Source organism: Camelus bactrianus, chromosome 5, assembly GCF_048773025.1.
Source record: "Camelus bactrianus isolate YW-2024 breed Bactrian camel chromosome 5, ASM4877302v1, whole genome shotgun sequence".
Taxonomy (NCBI): Eukaryota; Metazoa; Chordata; class Mammalia; order Artiodactyla; family Camelidae; genus Camelus; species Camelus bactrianus.
In genome coordinates, this window is record NC_133543.1 from 85,861,418 (window position 1) to 85,882,565 (window position 21,148).

The 21,148-nt window shown below is 39.2% G+C and overlaps 1 protein-coding gene and 1 non-coding gene across 2 annotated transcripts in view; one reads left to right on the forward strand and one right to left on the reverse strand.

Moving 5' to 3' along the window:
* STAT4 (signal transducer and activator of transcription 4) overlaps positions 1-17,390 on the forward strand; it is an 82,339-nt gene extending 64,949 nt beyond the window's left edge. Inside the window, exons 15-24 of the mRNA XM_074364257.1 lie at positions 6,195-6,278; positions 7,796-7,894; positions 10,261-10,396; positions 11,984-12,033; positions 12,273-12,367; positions 12,820-12,956; positions 13,290-13,481; positions 14,998-15,064; positions 15,979-16,087; positions 17,102-17,390. Coding sequence (XP_074220358.1) covers positions 6,195-6,278; positions 7,796-7,894; positions 10,261-10,396; positions 11,984-12,033; positions 12,273-12,367; positions 12,820-12,956; positions 13,290-13,481; positions 14,998-15,064; positions 15,979-16,087; positions 17,102-17,128 — 996 coding nt within the window. The 3' untranslated portion in view covers positions 17,129-17,390. The remainder of the gene's footprint in view (positions 1-6,194; positions 6,279-7,795; positions 7,895-10,260; positions 10,397-11,983; positions 12,034-12,272; positions 12,368-12,819; positions 12,957-13,289; positions 13,482-14,997; positions 15,065-15,978; positions 16,088-17,101) is intronic.
* Positions 12,623-12,695, reverse strand: TRNAF-AAA (transfer RNA phenylalanine (anticodon AAA)). The gene has a single exon. It is a non-coding gene; the product is annotated as a tRNA-Phe (tRNA).
* Positions 17,391-21,148: the final 3,758 nt, after the last annotated feature.

Genomic DNA, 21,148 nt, shown 5'->3' on the forward strand with positions numbered 1-21,148 from the left:
TTTGCTTTGGAAATGAGGAATTTGTAGACCTGCTGGCACAAAGTCGAGGTTAGCAATCACTGTCTCTTTCCCCTACCTCTGCTCTTTGCTTGGAATAGTCCCAGTGAAGAATAGATTTTATCACCTAGCAAGTGGTCAAATCCTGTGAAGGCTTCAGTCTGTCCTGTAAACTAAACATTCCCAGGAAGCAGCTTTTCCCGGAGGTCCTTAGAGAGCCTGCTAGAAAGTGATTGTTGAAATGTGGAAACGGTTTGAACAGGGAGGCTGGAATTGCAGTCCCTCGAGTTTACTCTTTGTCTGTAGGCTTTAACTGATAAATGACAGTTTTAGCCATAGACTGAGGTGTTAGGTAATTTTGTTTATGTGGTGGAAAGTCATGAAGCACAAAGAAGCTATTAGTAAAGCCTGGGTGACTTGAGTTTCATTTAACAAAATAGCCAAACAGATGTTCTTTCAAGGTTCAGTGTTCTCAAACACAGACCCACCACTCACTCCAACTAGCCCGAGCATTTTCACAGGAAAGCTGATTTCCTTTTGAACTAATTTAAGTAGTTGCAATGCTTTTTTTGAGACAGACATTGGTACAAGAATAACACTTAAAATGTAGACTTTTTAATGCAACACCTTCCTTACAGTCCCTTATTTTATGGGCCGAAAATTCGTTGTCATTTTGCATTCATTTCCTGTAATTCTGTGATTGGGATCTAGCTTTCCTGTGGTTGTCCCATTGTTTCCCCTCTTGTCACTGTTTCCCAGCATCTAGGCCAGTGTCTAGCAGATGATAGTGACTCAACAAATACTTATTAAGTGAATGGATTATTACAGTTGTTTTCTATTCCACATACTTTCCCATGTGCAACATCGTCATAGATGCAACTTGTTAAAAGATGAGCAAGAAATTTCAATGAAAATCATTCTTATCCCCGTCATATGTTCTTATTAGATGTTGTCTTCCAAGTCAAAAGCCAAAAGCCACGACCATTTGTTAACATATTCTAGGTTTTCAGGGTGTGCTACTAGGCACTGAGCAAACGGAAAACAACACGACTTCCAGACCTACCTTTCATTAGGTTGTGTATTTTTTTCCAGGTGGAGCCCTTGTCAGGTTTTTCAGCCAGTTTTCCAGTTTCTTAGCAGATTATCCAGTGGTACTTTTCTTTAGAAGTACAATGCAGTCAGTTCAGTTATAATATTTAATGCCATATAATACAAATATGGATATTTTAAATCTATAATCATCTCAGATGATTAAAATGGCTCTTAACACAGACACCCATGATGCATCTTATCTCTGATGTTTTCCCAGTCTGTAAGGAATGGACCCCAGGAACGTGAGACTGAATGGTGTGTCTGGCTTGGATTGCACTGATAAAATAAATGGCCATGCAGGCTTTGAAAATGAATGACGCTTCCTTCTGTCAGAGCCACCCTTCTCCAGTCATGTGTGTTATATGTCAGCTTCCTTGCTGAATTTCATTCTAAATGTGCCTCACAATTGCATCAGCAGTTTTAAGTAAATAATAGAAATCAGTTTGAATCACTAAGAACACCTCTCACCATCCACATTCCAGTTCATTAAAATAATATCTAAAGCACAAGGTTTTTTTCCAAAGTTAATGGACGTCATTGCTCTATTTGTGGAGTCCTCACTCTTGCCATTGGTACAGTCAGCACACATGTAACATAGCCCAAAGATCTGAGGGAATTTTCTGTTATGACTTATCAGATATATACATTTAATTACACACATTAAAGTATAGGGGCTAGAATGGGAGGAATAAGAGTTTAAAAAGGCTCTCATTGGCTGTCCTCCAGCTGAGGTCCTGCCTACAAAGAAAAATGTGCTATGTGCTCACTCAGATTCCAGGACCACACAATTCCCAGCCCCAAAGCCCTCGAGCCCACTTCCAGGGCTTGTTCAAGCCTTTTCCCCAGGGCTGCTCTCCCAGGCACAGATGACGCTGTCAATGCACACATTTCTAGGCACAAGGCGAGACCTCGAGGCCACACTAGTCATGGGAGACCCTTCACAGAAGTGGAAGAGAGGGGAGTGGACAATGGCCCAGGATGGCCATGCTTTCCCCAGGCCAGCATGTTTCAGTGGGAGTTTGAGGAGTTAAAACCTAGCCCGTTAGGTCATGTGAAAGCTTAGATGTCAAGGCAGGAGGCTAAGACCATATTCTAACAGTTTGTTAACTTGATTTATCACGGTTAAATATTTAGAAAGATGGCATGTTGTCTTCATCTGTGCTCTTACTGCAGGCTCCCAGATGTTCTGCACAGACTTGTATCATGTCCACCGTGGCACCCATTAGTGAACTTGAACTTGTGGATTCTTCATTTGTCTCTGCTTCGCATAGTGTAAACACCTCCTCCCCATAGGGTAGGGGAAGTTTCTGTTTGCAAATGGGTAGGTTTTGTTCAATTTGGTGCTTAAACATAAGCCAACTACTTCATCTCATGCTCAGTCAAAGGAAGAGCGGTTTATTTATTTATTTCAACCTGTAGGAGGGTGTTGGGCTAGGAGGGTTGGTTGTTTGGTGTGCTGGATGTACTGGGGGTAATTTTAGGGGTGATTTTGGGAAATCTTCAAGTGGAATTTTCAGTAGCATAACTTTCTATTAACCCAGGGAGAAGCAGTCCCACCTAGTCAATCCAACTACCTCCGGCCATGTGACATACAGTGATCTAGCCCAGGGAAGAGAGGAGATTTAGATTTTCTACTGCCTTTTCAGTAACAAATTCTATTTTAACATTCCTCATTATCAGTAAAGTCTTCCTCATGTACTTGTTATCCATATCATCATACTAGAACTATTTTTATTTTTTGAAACTTAATACAAATGGATGCTGGCTTGTTATTAACACACATTCAGTAGTAGATCTCCCTTTGTCCCAGAGCTGACTCTGCCGCCCCCAACTCCACCCCAATGTTTCTAGTCTGGGTAAGTCCTGTTCTGTTCATATGTTCCCACAGGGCTTCTTTTTAAAATTGTTTAAGCCTTCTATACTGTCTCCAAATATTCCACATCCCTTTTGAGACTAAACATAATGTGGATACATCACACTGAGAACAATTGCCTCATAAATTCCACCTGGGGTTCTTGTTAAAATGCAGAATCTGGTTCAGTAGGCCTGGGATGAGACCAGAGATGCTGTTTTTCTAACAAGCCTTTAGATGATGACAGCGCTGCTGGTCCTGGTCACACAGCAAGGTGCTGTAAGATTTTATCCTGGAAAAAAACAGCAATTTCTGTCTCACTCCTTCCCACCCTAAACCATCTCCCTAGAGGTGATCATTTTTTGAGCTGTAAATATCATGCTAATATCATACTGATATTTCTTGATTTTTTTTTCTTGTATGCACTTAACTCCTGAATTATTTCTATAAAAGATTAAGCTATGGCTCTCTTATACCAGCTCTCCATTTCCCCCATCTTCACAATATTATCATATAACATATTTTGGTTAGTTAATATATTCAATGTTTACATTACTATGATTATATAAAAATTGTTAACAGCTGAGCCATGTAACATAATATGATTGTATTTCCATTCTTGTATTATTTTTTAGTTTTCCCTGGAATTATTAGTTTCTTCAATTTTTTTTATTTGATCAATTTATTTTATGTACCTGTTTCTAATGTAGCTCCAAATGTTCCTTCAGAACTTGAAAGCTCCTTAAAATACAGCCCAACAGGTCAATCTGAATTTCTGTCTTTTTCTTTCTTCTTGGCAACATCCCTCTGAGAGCCCTCCATCTCTTGCTCCAATCTGGGCTGATTGTCCTCTGATCCTGTTGCACAATCATTTTTTGTTTTTTGTTTTTTTTTTCTCAACTTCCTCTCAATATCATACTAGGGAGTGCATCTTTTACTTTATGAGACATTGAGAAATTATTGTCCAAAGTGATGGTATCAACTCCCATCAGAATGTATAAGATAAATTGACACATTGTAACTGACTGCACTTCAATTAAAAAAATAGAAATGTGTAAGAGTTACCATTGGGTTATGCCTTTGATATTTCCTCTACGCCATTTTCTTTGTTCTTTTTCTGGAAGTTCTGTTAGTTTATTGTTGGAGTTTGTTTATTCTTTGTTATCTTTTCTATCCTATCTTTTATTTCTTTGTTTGTTTGTTTGTTTTACTTTCTGGGACATTTTCTCCACCCTACTTTCAGTTCTTCTACTTTTTTTTTTTTGGCCTATTTCTCTGATTATATTTTTAATTGTTCATTATTATTTTCTGAATGTTCCTTTTGATAGTATACTAGTCTTACACTAATGTAATATATTTGTGACATCTGTAAGGATATAACATCTGAAAACTCTTTTAAACATCTATAAGAACTTTTTAATGAACAAATATATATATATATATAATACACAAATATACAAAACTATATAGAGAAATACAATGAACCTTCATTTATACATTACCTAACTTCAATAATAATTAATATTTTGCCTATCTTATTTAATTTATTTTCCCCAAAACACATTTTTTTCTGGAATACTTAAATTCCAGGTAGTATAGCATCTTCCTCATTGATATTTTGGGTAGGTACTCATCTAGAAGATAAGAATTTTTTATCATTCTATCATTTTTTTAATAAAGTAATATAATTTATTTGTCAGAAATCTAAATTTTTTGGGAATATGTTTATACATAGTAATATAATTCCAATACTGAATCTTCCAATACATAAACATGGTATGTCCAGCATTTACTTAGATGTTGTTCAATTTTTCTCAGTAATGTTTTGTAGTGAAGTGTAGAGGACTATATATAGAAGATAAAAATTTTTTAAAACCTAACCCAATACCCTTACCACAAAAAACAAAAATAACAATTTCTTGAAATCTTTCCTTAATAAAACTTCATTACTTTTTCAAATTTCTCCACTGTATCAAAAAGATCTTTTTACAGTTGGTTTGTGCAAATCAATATCCAAGCCATTACATTGGTTGGTTGGCTCCTTTCCCATGCCATTTATTTGTTGGTCTGATATATAAACCTGAGCCTGACATATGTTTTTTTAGTATAGTTTTTTTATTCTTCATTTGCTGCTCACATTATCTTTTTTTTTTTTTTTTTTGAGTTCTTCATTGTTGATTTTTATATCTATACTTCATGTCAAGTGTTGGATGACCATTAGCTTACTGTTCTGGAGAAAGCACTGAAAAAATTGGAAATTCTTTGTGCATGGTGGGGATTTAGACTTAAGGATGATTATTAGGACCTGGCTGTCTTATTGGGGTACCCCAAAGCAGTATCGGTAAGTTGTCTCCCTTGGTCTGGTCTTCCTCCCAGGTATCTTTCCTGGAGATCTCAAGCAGAGAAAGGGGCATGGGCTTCCCTAGATTTTACAGGATCTTCCAGCGCAGTGCCTCACCCTTCCCTCAGCTTGGCCTTGGATGAAAAATGCAGAGAGCCCTCTGGTTCCTCTGATTCATCCTCTCCGGAGAGTAAACGTCTTGTCTTCTGCCAGGGTCGGGGAAGACAGGGGACTTCATTGCATGGGCAGGGCTTGTAACTGCTTCTCCCATTCACCTCACACACTCCAGCCTCAGGGGGCTCAAGGCTTCCAACCCCTGGCTCTGAGACCCACTGCTTCTAATTGCCACTCTCACCCCCGACCCCCTGACCTCTCACTCAGAGACCTAGATTACCATTTTACTATATTGGAAAGCAAATAAAACTCTGGCTGTTACTTTACCGAAGTATCTTGGAAGGAGATGAGGAAAGTACATGTATTCCACTCACCGAGTTTAACCAGAAGGAAATCTTGCTGTCTTTTTAAACAAATCCATTATGACACTGACTTGTTTCTGTTATAGCTACACACATAAGGCTTGCTTTTATTAATAGTTGGTAAGTCAAAAAGACTAACTTCCAAAATTAAAAATAAAGAACTATTTGTCTGAATTTCAACTGAAGAAAATATGCTGGAATTGAAGAAGCCAAAAATTATACTGTTTTGGAGTCTTAAAATCATTCTGTTTGTGGAAATGAAGATTTCTCAAATTCTGTGTACACACTAAATAACTTTTTAAATAGTAAGAGGGAATGTCCTGTATTACAAAATGTTTGAGGGTATTTAAGAATTTGTTAATTTTTATAAAAGCAGGCCTAATAATATATAGGTACTCTGCATTTGTAAGATAACAATTTATTTTTTCCCCCTTAGGGCTGTCACATGGTGACTGAAGAGCTTCATTCCATAACCTTTGAGACACAGATCTGCCTCTATGGCCTGACCATAGATTTGGAGGTAAGTTTTTCTACGAATATCAACTATTTACTAATAACATTTTCAGGAACTGGTCAGCATTTGAAGATGAAAGCTCACTCTTCTAGGTTTTAGCATTCCTTATTCCTTATTTTTCTTTTAATTTAGAAAATCAACATGTCAAATATTCACTAGTTAGTCAACATATGTTATTCTGCTTAAATATAAATGATAAAAATCTCATAGTCATTATGAATGCAATACATATTGAATAATTTGTTGCCCAGACTGTATGTATGTTTGTTTGTTTTCTGGGATTCCCTGAGCCATGGGTATTTGTTGGAAAGCCTAGAGGGAAATGAGTATATTTGAACCATGTCACATATGATATATTTTCAAAAATTTAACTTGTACATAAAAAAATCCCTCAGAAGAAAGTCTTTTCTAGTGTAATGAGCAACGACCAATGATAGGAACATCACCAGTACCTTGTTTTAATCCCTTTATAATAGTCACCATTGAACTCAAAGAAGGTATAAAGAAACTGGGGATTAAGTGGAACATGACTGACCATGAGTTCCTTGAAGGCAGGACATCACACCTTGTTTACCCCTCCATTACCGGGGCCTAGCCCAATGTCCGGTACACAGTAGACACTCTATGTTTGTTGATTAAATGAATGAATGAGTGCATGAATGAACAAACACGGTTTCACCCACCTGAATATGGTCCTATTTGTGGGATACATCATTTTAGAGTTCTGCCTTTTATCTTAATGAATGTAAACATGTTCATAAAATTTTCTATAGATTCCTTCCTTGTCTATTTTCCCCAAATGTCTGCTTCCACGAGCTATTAAGTTCCTCAACTGGGCATTTCACTGTCTGTAAGCAATCTAACCTCTATTAATGGGAAAGAATTACTATAAGGTGTTAAGTTTCCCAGACTAGTCTTCACTAAACTAGTGAAGCCTGTCTATTCCATAAGGTGGAAAACTTCAGCCCCAACAGTACGAAGTTGAGAGCTCCAACAACAGATGGGGCAGCCCTGTCTCCCATTGTGCTTCGTATTCCAAAATCGCTCTCCGTCTTCTACAGTTAATACTCCCATGTCTGGAACTGTCATTAATTAGATGTTAGATCATAATTTGAATATATTAATCCATTCCAGAGATAAACTTAAAATTAGATTCTTTAATGTAATTTATTAAGAGAAAAGTTGCTAAGTCAATACCAGCTTTAATTAGTTGCATTCTAGGCAGTATGTGATATAAGAAAGTATAAATAGCTACAGAGTCAGGGAAGACATTGGGGAAGCTAACTCACCGAGCAGTCTGATAGGATTCTTGTTTTTATAACTTCCTTCATCCCTGTACCTTGATTCATATATTCTCCGAAGGTTCCAGTGCCTTCACAAGTCATTTTAGTGTCCAGGGCAGTGTAGACACCAGGATTGGAGGAGTGGGGTTGGCTTGAGATGGCCTTTAGGGGAGAGGATCAAGTGTGAAGTCATGTACTGTGTGACTACCTGTAATAATTATGCTTTTTTTTTTTAAACAGACCAGCTCGTTACCTGTGGTGATGATTTCCAATGTCAGTCAGTTACCTAACGCTTGGGCATCCATTATTTGGTACAATGTGTCAACCAACGATTCCCAGGTAGTCTCTGTTCCTGTTTCTCCTTCTTTAATTCCAATTGATTTGTTTTATTGTCAGCAAAACCAATCTGCATCAAAAGATACATAGATATATACCTGTCTTTGTGGGGTTTTTTTATTCCAGAACTCTAGTATATTCAGTTGTATGAGTCCTCCCTCATGTCATATTTAAAGTAATGTGTTCTGATGTACTTGGACTATGAGAGGCTAGCAATAGTGACAGATAAGTACTTGTTACTTCTGAGGGTCTGGTCAGCTCCCACCTATGTGCATCACAGAGAGTTCCAGGGCCATCCTGTGGCTCTGTTAGCTGAGCTCTGGGGAGACTCGGCTCCAGAATTTGATGTCTGACTGCGGTGTTTACCTCCTCACCTACTTCTGGCCACAACTTCTCCACACAGGCTCTTCCACACAGGTGGAGAATTGGTTTCCAAATAAGTGACTAGAATATTCATCCTTCTTGCCTAATGACACTCTGTACAAATTTTTGAGTTGATTATAGATTTAATCCATTCAAGCTGTTTTTATGTAATCCACTCTGGCCTAAAATTGGGTTTTAGTGCCATCTGGTGGTTATTTAAGATACGGATCAAAAATTGGCCTCCAGTTTCAAAGCAAGCCAAGAATAGAAGCTCTTCTTAAAAGACCACCAAGGAAAGGCGGGGCACAAAAGATGAGTAGCATTTCCCCTGTTCCCTCTTGCAAAACCCCAGTGTATTTTCCTGGAAACCACCAAGGTCTAGAGAAAATAGGTCAGCTGTAAACAATAACAATTCTTGATTTCAGAGCAATTTTTCCCTCCAAAGAGAAGAATTCTTTTGTCTTAGGTCCTAGCAATAGGAACAGTCACAATGAGTCAGCTCCAAGCGTTCTTTCCCTTTTATTGAGTGTGCCTAACAAGGAAACAACATGGAAGGTAACTCAGCCCTATTCCTTCTCATCCTCTGGTGCCCGGGCATCTGAGGCAGATTAACTGCAGACAGAAAGACTGCCTGTGCCTTGCCTCCTCTCAGCCTGCAGTGAGAACAGGACTCACTAGAAAGGTTACATGGTCTTTAAAACCAAGAATAGCCCACATTTCTGAGATTTAATGTCATTCCCCATCAGGAGCTATACACGTTTGGAGCTTTTCATCCAACTCCAGGATGTAGGAGGGAAGATGGAATACTTCTCTGTCCTCCAGCCTCAGAGTGCAGTGCTGCCGCCCTTAGCTTTCTTCAGCAGCCTTCTTCTACAAGAAAGCCATCAAAGTTGTCACACCAACCATCTCAGATTCTGCTCTAGCCTTGGTTGAGAAACCTGGAGATGTATTTCATAGACAGCTCCTAACACATAAATGCACAGCCTACTTACAGGGTTCAGTATAACAACTAACTCTGGCTTCTCTTCTTAATTCTATTCTGCTTCCAAACCTAAGCTCCTAGACCTTTATTCTATGCTTTGAGGTCATTTACGCAGATGCAATCCTCAGGTTCAAGGAATACTATCTTTCTAGAGATTCTTTTTGTCTGTTCCTCCCCCTCCTTATCTCCCTTTCCTTGCTAGATGCTGTGTCCTCTTTTATTCTCATCTTTGGAAATTTCTTGAATTGATCCCTTTTCTTGCTGCCCAGCTTAGTTCATGTTCACCAGAGACTTTCTCCCCAGTTTTCTATTCTTCCCCCTTTCTCAAGTCTTCCCCCTTCCCCTCTTAAGATATCTTTCTTGGTTTTCACACTTTACGCTTCCCAGTAATCTGAGGCAGTCTTCTGTTTCACCACTGTTGACCTAGTTTCTGGTACAAACCATCTTATTTGCAGTTGATCACACAGAAGATCCTCTCATTTAGAGCAAAATAAGAAAAGATTCCTGTACTATCAGCAAAACCAGATTTTCAGGTTAATTATGAATTCATATTGTAGGATCTCCTTCCTTCCTTAACCTGGGACTTAACTGTTTTTGTGCTTTGGGATGCTTTGTCTGTTCAAGGTATAATTTGTACCAACCCATGATAAACCAATTGAATAACATATATAGGTTTTGTTTAAGATTAATATTATCTCAGAAGGGGGTATCTGTCTAACTGTTGGACAGTGTTAAGTACTTGCATGAGTTGACTGATAGCCCATAGTCCAGGGAAAGTTAAAGAGCTGCCCAATGAGTCATTCAAGGATAAGACAGGGCCATATGTTACATTAGACTCAAAGAACAGGGAGCTCTTTAGGAAAAGACAAAATCGGTCTTAATTACAAAGCACAACAGAGATGAGACAATATTCTATATTGTTAACTTAAGTTGGCCTAAAGAGTTTCAGTCAGGAATCCTGTATATTGAACTACAGTGTGTTCAGTGTGATTAACAAATACAATCATCACTACAACTCTTTCAGAACTTGGTTTTCTTTAATAACCCTCCATCTGCCACTTTGAGTCAACTCCTAGAAGTGATGAGCTGGCAGTTTTCATCATATGTCGGCCGTGGTCTTAACTCTGATCAACTCAGCATGCTGGCCGAGAAGCTTACAGGTGAGAACTGGTAGATGTGAAGGACTTGTCCCACTTTCAGTACTCAAGTGTTTTAAAGACCGACGGTGATGTTACTGCAGTTAATAATAATAATGACTGTTACAATTTATTGTGTTCCTGTTATATTGCTATGCACAGGGCTAAATGCTATATCATCTTTCTCACAAAAGTACTTTAAGGCAGAATAATAAGGATAACTCATTATTCTATCCATTTTATAAATGAGTCTTCTTAAATTCAGAGGTTAAGGGACTTGCCACGGCTGCAGGGCTAGTACAAGCAGGGCCAAGATGCAGGCCAGGCCTGTCCAGCTCTGAAGCCCCTTCCTTTCTATTCCACACTCCAGCCTCCAAGGTGTTCTTATGCCATTTCCACTGAATGTACTGTGAAGCCGTAATGGTGCCTTGATCTTTCATATTAACAGCACAATGGTTATTAGCCATCCGGAAAATAGCTGATCCCAGGGCCAGGAAATTTAACAGAAATTTAAAACCACCCAGCTAATACTTAATTCTTTATAGCAAGAGAATTTCAGTTTTGATTGATGCTTCCAAAGTTTGCAAAGTCGAAACATGGGTACTCCGTGTAGTGACTACATTGTAAGCTTTTACTGAAAGATTTTTAAAACGTATGTGTATTTTAACAAGTCTACGGTAAACACATTTAGCACCAAAAAGAGAGTTAAAATTGGATCTGTATACATTTCTAGGTAAGGGAGGGCCAAAGAGGCATTTGAGCGGCAGCAGTGAAATCGTCTGTGACTTGGTTTAGTTTGACTTAACAAGTGATGCTGGGTTGCCTCTTGTACCAACTCTCTGACCAATAGGTGTCTAAATAAATCAAGGCTTTGGGGAAGATTACAAAAATCACTTAATGTAAATACCCCTTTCCATCCTTATTTAAATCATAAAGCGCAACAGTAGGCATTCAATAAATATTAATGAGTGAATAAAGCTTCTAAATATGTAGTGCAGATGCAGCCCTAGCCTTTCAGATCTTCATCAAATTATTCTTATACTGTCCTTAAATTTTAGACAGAAACTCTTCTTTCATTGCCCTGAATCAGAACAGTCAGTGGTTCCTCATTGCCAAATGGATTTCATCTAGTTCATTCATTTTGTGATAATCTTCAAGACTCCTGGCAATCTGGCCTCTACAAATTTACTTTATAATGTTTATTTACCAACATTAGGCTGCTCTTACTGTCTCCTATATAAGCCGTGCTCATGTCCACTGTGCCCCATCCTACATTATTCTTGCTACTGGAGTGGCCTCTTCCTTCTCCTCTGACAATTTATATCCTATATTCACGAAGGCCTGGTTCTAGACACCCATCCATTTCTTAAGGCTATCTTTAGCTCCTCCATTGAAAAGAATTCTTTCCTAGATAATAAGTTTCATGATCTCTTGTATTTTTATTGTTCTTAGCATGAAGAACACTGTAAACCCACAGCTTAGGAAATGCTTGAAAGGGGCAGGGTGGGAGGGATCTAAATTTCTAAATTAAATCCAAATTGAAGAGTCTAATTTGTTCTATTGTTTAATGAAATTGTTTAATAAAAATCTCATTCTTCTCTTTCATTTTAGTCCAGTCTAGCTACAGTGATGGTCATCTCACCTGGGCCAAGTTCTGCAAGGTACACACAGGGGGAGGGTAGTGTCAATTAACCTTTTTTTTTCTCCAGTGCTCCTTTTTAAGCCCCAACATCATAGCCTGGGTTTTGAGGGTTTCCAAGATAAGATTATTTTTTTTAAAAGATTCTAAAGTGTTATCTCATTTAAAGGAAATGTTTTATTTTTTAAAGGAACTTGAATTATTATATGAACATTACTATTAAAATAATCATTATCCTAACATGTTTGTTTATCCCAATAGGAACACCTACCTGGTAAATCATTTACCTTCTGGACGTGGCTTGAAGCAATATTAGATCTAATTAAGAAACACATTCTTCCCCTTTGGATTGATGGGTGAGTTATAGACTATTTGTTCCATACGATCATTAGGTTCTTATTTTTATGCTGTTGGTTTTTTTCCCCCTTTTCTTTTCCTCTTTTCTTTTTAAGCAAATTTAGTGTCATAGCATGGAAAATAGCTATAGTTTCTTACATTCTTCATAGAGTATTGATATTTAATCTGTATAAGAATAATTCAGGCACTGTTGACTTTTTTTTTTTTTTTTTTGGTGGTGGGGAGGTGATTAGGTTTATTTATTTATTTTTTAATGGAGGTACTGGGGATTGAACCCAGAACCTCATGCGTTTTAAGCATGTGCTCTACCACTGAGCTTTACCCTCCCCCGCCATTGACTTTTGATTATACTCAAAACAAATTTAGGTCTGTTCTTTGTGAATGGATTAAAGGCAAGTGCAATAAATTTTAGTCTTTGATCAGATAAAACCATGCCTTGTTCTGTTTTTAGGTATGTCATGGGCTTTGTCAGCAAAGAGAAGGAACGACTCTTGCTAAAGGATAAAATGCCTGGAACCTTTTTGTTACGATTCAGTGAAAGTCATCTTGGAGGAATAACTTTCACCTGGGTGGACCATTCTGAAAATGGTACATGGTCACTATTTCTTCATGTGAAACTAGTATTGAGTTTGGGTTATTCGTATTTCCCTTCTCAGAAGCATGTGGCGTGTTGTTCTGTTTTGCATGTGTGCAGCGGATTTGAATATTAGTTGTCACAGCTGTCCCAGAAGAGGGTAGCCTCTGAATTTCTCACAGCCTACGTGGGTGTCCTCTATCATGTGGCCATCTGTACTGTCCACGCTGCAGAGAAGGGCTGGCATTGTTTTATAACCAGTGACATGAGGATAATGTGGGCAGGAAGAATGGCCACAGGGCATGCCTGCGGGAACCTGAATATTCCCTCCCTTTGGGTTTTTCCAGGAGAAGTGAGATTTCACTCTGTAGAACCCTACAACAAAGGCCGGTTGTCTGCTCTGCCCTTCGCTGACATCCTTCGAGACTATAAGGTCATTATGGCTGAAAACATTCCTGAAAACCCTCTGAAGTACCTCTATCCTGACATTCCCAAAGACAAAGCCTTCGGTAAACACTACAGCTCCCAGCCATGCGAAGGTTAGGTTCTTTCCATTCCCTTTTTTTTTCCTTAAGATTTTGGAAAATGGCCTCAGACTGGAGGAAAGTAAATGAAGTTTCTCTTTTTTTAATGTTGACTTTAATCACTAAAAGATCTAAGGGGTATGTGGAGGAGGTCAAAGCCTTAGAAATGAGGTGATGTGTCAGCAGTTCCTGAAAAGGAACCCGGGGCGGCCCAGCTAGCAGAGCAGTCAGTCATGAGTAGCTGTGGCCGGATGTCGCTATGGCCACGGGAGACTCAGCACCCGCAGAGTTTCGTTTTTCTCCCTTCTAAAGTAGGGATGGTTCTGACTGCACGTTCTGCCCGGGGGGAGAAGAAAAGAAAGAGGAGGTAATGATTAGAAAGCTGTTAAAAGTTAGGCAAGGCTATTTTTGCAAAAGAAGCTCAGGGCTTATAAGCTTTCTATTTTTTGCCTACTGTAGTAGACTCAGAACTCAGAGTACTGTTCACTTGCCATGGAGGGGGCAAGGGGGTCTGTGCTCCACCCCCCACCCCCCACCTCCCAGCCCATCGAGAACAAGTCTTGACATGATTGCCTTTCCTGGTTGTATCCTAAGGGCCTGAAATAATACCTGGCCAAAACAGGCATTTGGTAAATATTTGTTGAATAACATGAAAAGAACACTCATGAAATTAGCTGTACAATTGTAATTTAAGTTCACTATTCTGTTTCTTTAAATGAAAATATTATACAACCCAATACAATGTTCACCTGTAGCAATTAAATATATGAGCACCATCTTGTGGGACACCCCGCCATTGTCACTCACAGGTGGCGGCTTGCTGCCACCCCACTTCATCCCCCTCTGAAACAAACAAAAGAAAACAACAACCATGACCACAACAAAAACCTGTGGCTTTTAAGTGTCTCTACAATCTGATCAAATGAAATAACAAATGCCAGTGCAACAGGTAACAGTTGAAAAATTACAGTTGGTCCAAATTATAGTTGGGTCAAGCACAAGTTCACCGCAGTATGCCAGAGAAATTTCGGGATGGTTCCAAGATGAAGTTTGCACATTACTGTCACTACAGTGCAGTAGCACTTTTAGCAACACTGAAATGTCTGCGTTGCAGAAATTTGTGTAATTATAAGATTATGATCAGTGTCAGTTTTAATGAAAAGGATTGAGTTATTACAAATCTCCAACCCATGAATAGACTGGTCCTTATAATTAAACTTAAATGCAACATAGAAGACAAGTAGTGTAGTTGATTCCCAATTTTTCTCACATATTTTAGAGCATTAACATGTAATGTCAGAGTAGGTCTGCCAAGAGATTTGTTTTTCTCTTCTTGCACATTTTAGGCTCATCTGAAATACTGTGTCATCAATTCAACTAAAAAATTTTGTGAATCACTTAACAATTGTACTCCCTCTCTTCTTTTTAGCATTACTTTTATTTTTCTAGACTTTTTTCTAGTTTTATCAATAATAATAATAATAATAATAATAATAACATTTTTCCCCAATTTTGTGCCTTTCTTTTCCAGTTTCAAGACCAACAGAAAGGGGAGACAAAGGTTATGTTCCTTCTGTTTTTATCCCCATCTCAACAATGTAAGTAATCTTAGTCACATGTAAAATAATGATTATTGAACTTATCCAAAAAAAAAAAAAAGCTGGAAGTTTAAGGGTAGATCAGGGTACATATAACTGAGAATAAAGCATTTTAATGCTCAATGTCAACACATAAAGCTAGTCTTCAGGACGCCCCACAGTCTATCACATGAGAGTTATAAAGTTGCCCTTTTGTATGCCATGTATTCCATAGCAGGCTGGATGATCTGACTTCAAATGATGAATTAGACATCTTAGTGTCACAGACAGATGAAGTCCTAGAACGGAGTTCTGTTGTGAAGTGGAAAATTTCCCCCTCTACCCCCTCAAGTTCTTGTGGCTGGACTAATAATAACATTGACACAGGATGAACTGACAGAATAAAAGAAACAAATTTCAATTTGTGCGCACAGAAGTCTCATGGAAATGGGACTGAAGAAGTGGCCAAAGCAGGCAGCTTTTATACTTTTTAGGTGAAGAAAAAACCCAGTAAATTTGTGAGGCATTGACAGAACACTGTGGGCTTTGGGTGCTTTAATGAAGAATCTAAACAGAGTTTGGGCTTGGGGTAGTGAGTTAAAGAAGTAACAAGGGTCACTTACACAGGCTTCTCAGCCCCAAATGAGTCCCCTGTCTCTGGCGATGAGAGTGTCCTTCCACCTCCAGATGCAGGGAGGGTACCTTTCCCAGGAGAGATGGATTTCTTGCTTTCAGGGAGGCAGAGAGGGGGGTCAAAGTGTCCCTCCTGCATCCGTTCTTTCTTAAGTAACTTAATTTAATTCAAAATAATCAATATGGTATTGAGGCACGTTTTGGGGTAGCCTGCTTGAGTCCCAACATTTCCTAACACAGTAAGTCACCACAAGCTTATTATTTCTAATCCTTTTCAATATCTACCCTGTTATCTCTTTAAGCCGAAGTGATTCAACTGAGCCACATTCTCCATCAGACCTTCTTCCCATGTCACCAAGTGTCTATGCAGTGCTGAGAGAAAACCTGAGTCCCACAACCATTGAAACTGCCGTACGTTCCCTTTCTTTCCATTGCTGTCAAGGGCATTTCTAATGAGTCAAAGGCGGTGAAGAGCTGCCTGGGCAGTGAGAAAACACACTGGTTGGAACAAATCCATGAGCACAGCACAAGGGGTATCTGCGTGTTGCTGACATTATGGGCACTGAAAGCAGACACCTACGCTGACTTGAACTGCTCTGTTTTTCCATCAAAAGTCAACAAAGGGCAAAATACTCCTGTGCCCCACCCCCACTCAAGCACACTTTGTCCCTACTTCCACCATCAGCCCCACCCATCCCCACTACTCTCCCCACTTGAGCGAATAACATTTATCGGTCAATATTTACAAATCTAGCTTCATATTTATTTTAGCAGTTCAAGTACCATAAATTCCAATTTTTCTTGATTGTTACTTGCCTTGTTAGTCCTGTCCTGGGAACTTCTTCAAGCGGTATATGAACAACAACCAATTAGCAGCATAATAATACTGTTCTGAGAACTGAGTCATAATCTTAGATGTGATGATGTGCTGTAGGATGCATTCTATTTATTTTAGTCCCCAATACTGTCAAGCAGTTCAAAACCCCAATTACATGTGGACCAACATACATCAGAATAACGGAATCTTGGAGGGACCCTGAGCCCCAAGAGATTTGTGTCTGGCTATGAATCAAGTGGTTTTTAGTCTTCTCTTGAAGATTTCCAGGGATGGAACCACTTATTTCAATGTTAGCTGTCCTTAAATCATTTTGTTATAAAAGAACTTCTGCTACATTTTACACCTATTTTATCATTATATTTTTGTGGGATGAAAAAGCCTTCTTAAAATAGTTTTCATCTATTTAATAGGTGCCTTTTATTTTAGACTGATCAACCTCAGTTAGTTTTGAGAGAACTGTACTTAGCAGTTAACCGGTAGGAAGATTATGAAATGTGTATTTAGTAGACCAGAGGATGTTTACTCAAGAAATGGTGACACCTGCAAAAAATAGTTTGCTCAAAGGTCATTTTCATTTTCAATTTTAGATGAAATCTCCCTATTCTGCCGAATGAAAGGATAAAACTCTTGACACTCAAAAGAAGGAAGCAAATGAAAAAGCTTAAAGACTGTTCTTGGCCAACAATCACATCTTATTTCTTCAGCTTTGTATATACCGTTTTCCAGGAATTGGTTTAAGTCTGAAGCTTTCCTCTCACTGGCATGACACCACCAAAGGAGAGTGTAGTGACTGAAATGCTAAAAACCAAAGCTTCGGATAAACTTGCGAGATAAAACACTTCAAGAAACCAGTGTTAATATAATATTAACAAAAGACTCACTTGTTTCATTTCTGGTTTTGTTTCTTCTCTGTCGCTTACGATTTTGGCTCTAGAAGGTTTGAGTGTTAAGATTTCACAATAGGTAAACAATAACAGAATCACACCTACAATACTCAAAAGCCAGCAGCAAGGCCTGATGAAAAAAGCCAAATAAGCTGATGTCCTGAGTTGTAGCAGGTCAGAGTCATCACACTAGATACACGATGGAAGTAATGATGGGGCATTAACAGTAGCAATTCACATAGTGTCCTGGGGCCAATTAGGTAACCTCTTGGTTGCCATGTCAACACTGTCCCAACTTCTGGTTGGGACACTGGTACCACTGCTGGTACCACTTCCAAGGATACCTCTCCTGTTAGGGAGACAAATCCAGAGTCATTCCTGGTGGTATCTCAGGCAAACCACACTGAAAGCAGATGCGTGGGTAAAAATCTCATGAATTGAGGCCTGTGAGGAGAATAACAGCCCTGACTTTGGGTGAGTGACTTAAGCCCTGGGTGGTATGTGCTTCATCTCTAGAAGAGGCTGGGCTGGGTGGGCTATGGTCCCTACAAGCTCTGAGAGTCTCTGGTCCCATGAATCCAACTTGAGCATGCAGAAAGGAGTTTGGGATGGGAAGTTCCATCCGCTCAGTTTTCTCTGATGATGCAGGAGGGGAGGTTTTTAACTGGATGGTAATGCATGTATACGAACTGCAGGTTTGTTTTGATCCTTGTCTTGCTTGGACTGGATGCTTAGTGGTGCCATTGCCCAGCTCCTGCCCTTAGTAGTAGTGTGGGATCCCCACTGCCCAGGCCCTGGGGACCTCTCCATGTCGCCAGGCCCTAGAGCAGCTGCAGAGCCAGGGGAGGAAGTCACGATACCGAGGCATCTCCCATGACCAGACACAATAAGTCCTGAGGCTGGTGTCCAAGGTGAGTCCTGACCACAGAGTCAAAGATGATAGTCCCCTTAGAGGGTTCCTTCCTCTCTAACTTCTTCCACCATCTCCCATCACCCAGGCAGGCCAAACAAGGAGAAACTAATGTTTGATGGAAATGATTTGAAAGAAAAAATAAAGTTTTTAATATAACCTGCCTTCTCCCTTAGAGAGATTCCATTCTCTCCAGCTCACCCTTTATACCCACCTACCATGTGCCTGACTGGATTCTAGATTGTTCCTATGGGACATATTCTGCAGTTGCCCCAAGGCCAATTCCTTTCCTCCTTTGCAAGCTCCTGACAGTGCTCTCTGGGTATAGGTGTCTGTCTGAGGTAGGACCACGGGCTAACTCAAGGTACATTCCTTCAGTCTCTACTTCCCTCCACAAGCCCAGTTTTCTGAAATTCACATGTATCAGTGGGCAGCAGAAGTAAAGGAAGTATTTTAACCTGGTTTTAAATTAGTATATATTTTTGATTAATATTTATCCCCCTTCTAACATGAGTTTAATCAAGAATTTCCCACATCTCACATTGGAATTTCCCTCTCGTTCCTCTTCAGTATTTCCTCTTAAGTGATATTTTAAACTATAAAATGATCATTATCATTTTATCCTTTAAAGGTTTTCTTTTATCCTTTAAAGATAAAGAGTATTTCCACCAGGAAACACTCTTGAATGATTGGATTTAGATACCAAAAAAGGTTGTGGAAGCTTTTTATTCTGTGGAATGTATTAAAAGTATGATGGACTCTTACTTATCCAGCAGAAGTTTGAAATACTCATCCATATAGAGCCAGGCAGCACAATGCCACGCTTTCATATGTGATTCGGCATTACTTGGGGGTAGACGTTACAAGGACTACAGGTTGTAGTTTGCTCCCTGTAATACAGGCAGCGGCCTCATAGTAAGAACAAGAGCCCAATAAGTGGATCGAGAAAATCAAAGTCAAGTTCCCAGGGTAAAGAGTTACGTCCAAGGATGTGAATTTTACATTCCAGAAGCCATCTTTGTGTGGGTAATGGGATGTTGTCAGGGGATTCCTGGGGATGCCTGTTCAGTTCAGGATAAGGAGTGCCACATGAGACAGAAATGCAATGGGAAGGAATTTAGACCACATTTCCACCCAGTCCTACCCTAGAATATTTTTTTTCTGCCAACTAGTGGCAAGTAAGCAGCATTTAATGAAACAAAACGTAGATTTATTTTCTAACTATTAATCACATTTTCACCTCTCCCCTCAGCCATCCAAGACTAATCACAGATGTCCATTTTACTAATCCCTTTTCAAATTCTTTTAAATGTAAAGACTCACTGTGACCAACTGTACTGAGTATCAGTGCCTTTATCTGGATGAATGGTGGAAGAAGGCAGCTGCCCATGGATTTCCTCAAAGTCTTAAGGTGGCAAGGAATCCCCGCCCCCCACCAGGAGCCATAAAGGAAGAGGATACTTCTGGCAAACCCAAGGGGTTCTTCTTTACCTCACATGGTTCAGGAGGCCCATGTACAGTAGAAGGAACAGAATTAGGGGTAAAAGCACCCTGGGCTGTGCTCAGACTTAGCAAGCTGGCCTCCTTAGACACATTTCCACTTTCTGACATAGAGGCTTGTTTCTTTTTTCAAATTGATTGTGAACATTGATTGATTTCCCTGCATTTCTAAAAGTCTGGCTAACTGAAGCATAATTTACATATAATAAAATTCATCCTTTTCTGACAAACACATACAGTTGAGTAACCACCACTGTAAGGCACAGAACATTTCTCACAAAGAGGACACTGTAAAAACATGAGGAAGGACATTCTCCACCACAGCCTTCAAGTAAATACAACAAACAATTCCAGGCTTCCTGTGTAGACAGAGGCTCTATTCAAATTAAATCTGATCATTTTAATCTCTGCCTAAAATCTTTGAAGGGCTCATGGCTCTCTGGCTTGGCAGTTCTTACCTGTGGTGTATGGATAGAATTCTTGAGGGTCATGAGTTTGGATGGCAAACGTTAGCACTTTATTTTCATAAACTTCTAACTGAAACTTAGACTTTCCTTCAATGTGGAATAAAGGCGACAAACCATAAACCATGCATTTTTGTCACATTACAGTTGTTATAGTTATCTCAAAATATTGCTTATGCTAAGCATGATTTTGAAATTGCATTCATCAGAGTCACCTCTAGATCTTATTGAACGCCATTAATTTAAAAAGCAGTTATATTACTATATCACAAAGCTGGCTTTCATATTTTTATCTCTGTTTCAGTGTAATCAATGTAATCTGTTTCCTGTTTAATCTTATGTATTTTATTATATTCAACAAAAAACATTATTTGAGGGGAGGATTAGGTTTATTTATTTTGATGGAGGTACTGGAAATCGAACCCAGGACCACATGCATACTAGGCATGCACTCTACCACTGAGCTGTACCCTCCCCCCAAATATTATTTTTTGAAAGCATTCAAAGGTTTCATCAGACTGTCAAAGGGATCTATGGCACAAAAATTAGTTAAGAATCCCAGCTCTGGATGAAGACTATAATTCTCAACGGATCTTTCTCAAGTGATACATTATTTAGTCTCTTCTTAGTCTTTAACACATTTCTCAACAGTTCTCCCCAACAATAGCTTCTTATCATCGAAAATATACACAAGACTGAACTGCTTTCAGTTTCTTTGATGGCCCATGCTCACTCTTACCTCCTCCTGCTGTATCCTCCCAAGTCTCCAACCCCATCCCATCTACCCTTTCCCCTGGATAATGTGCACAAAGCCCTCCTGCCCAACACACACACACACACACAAACACACACACACACACACACACACACACGGCC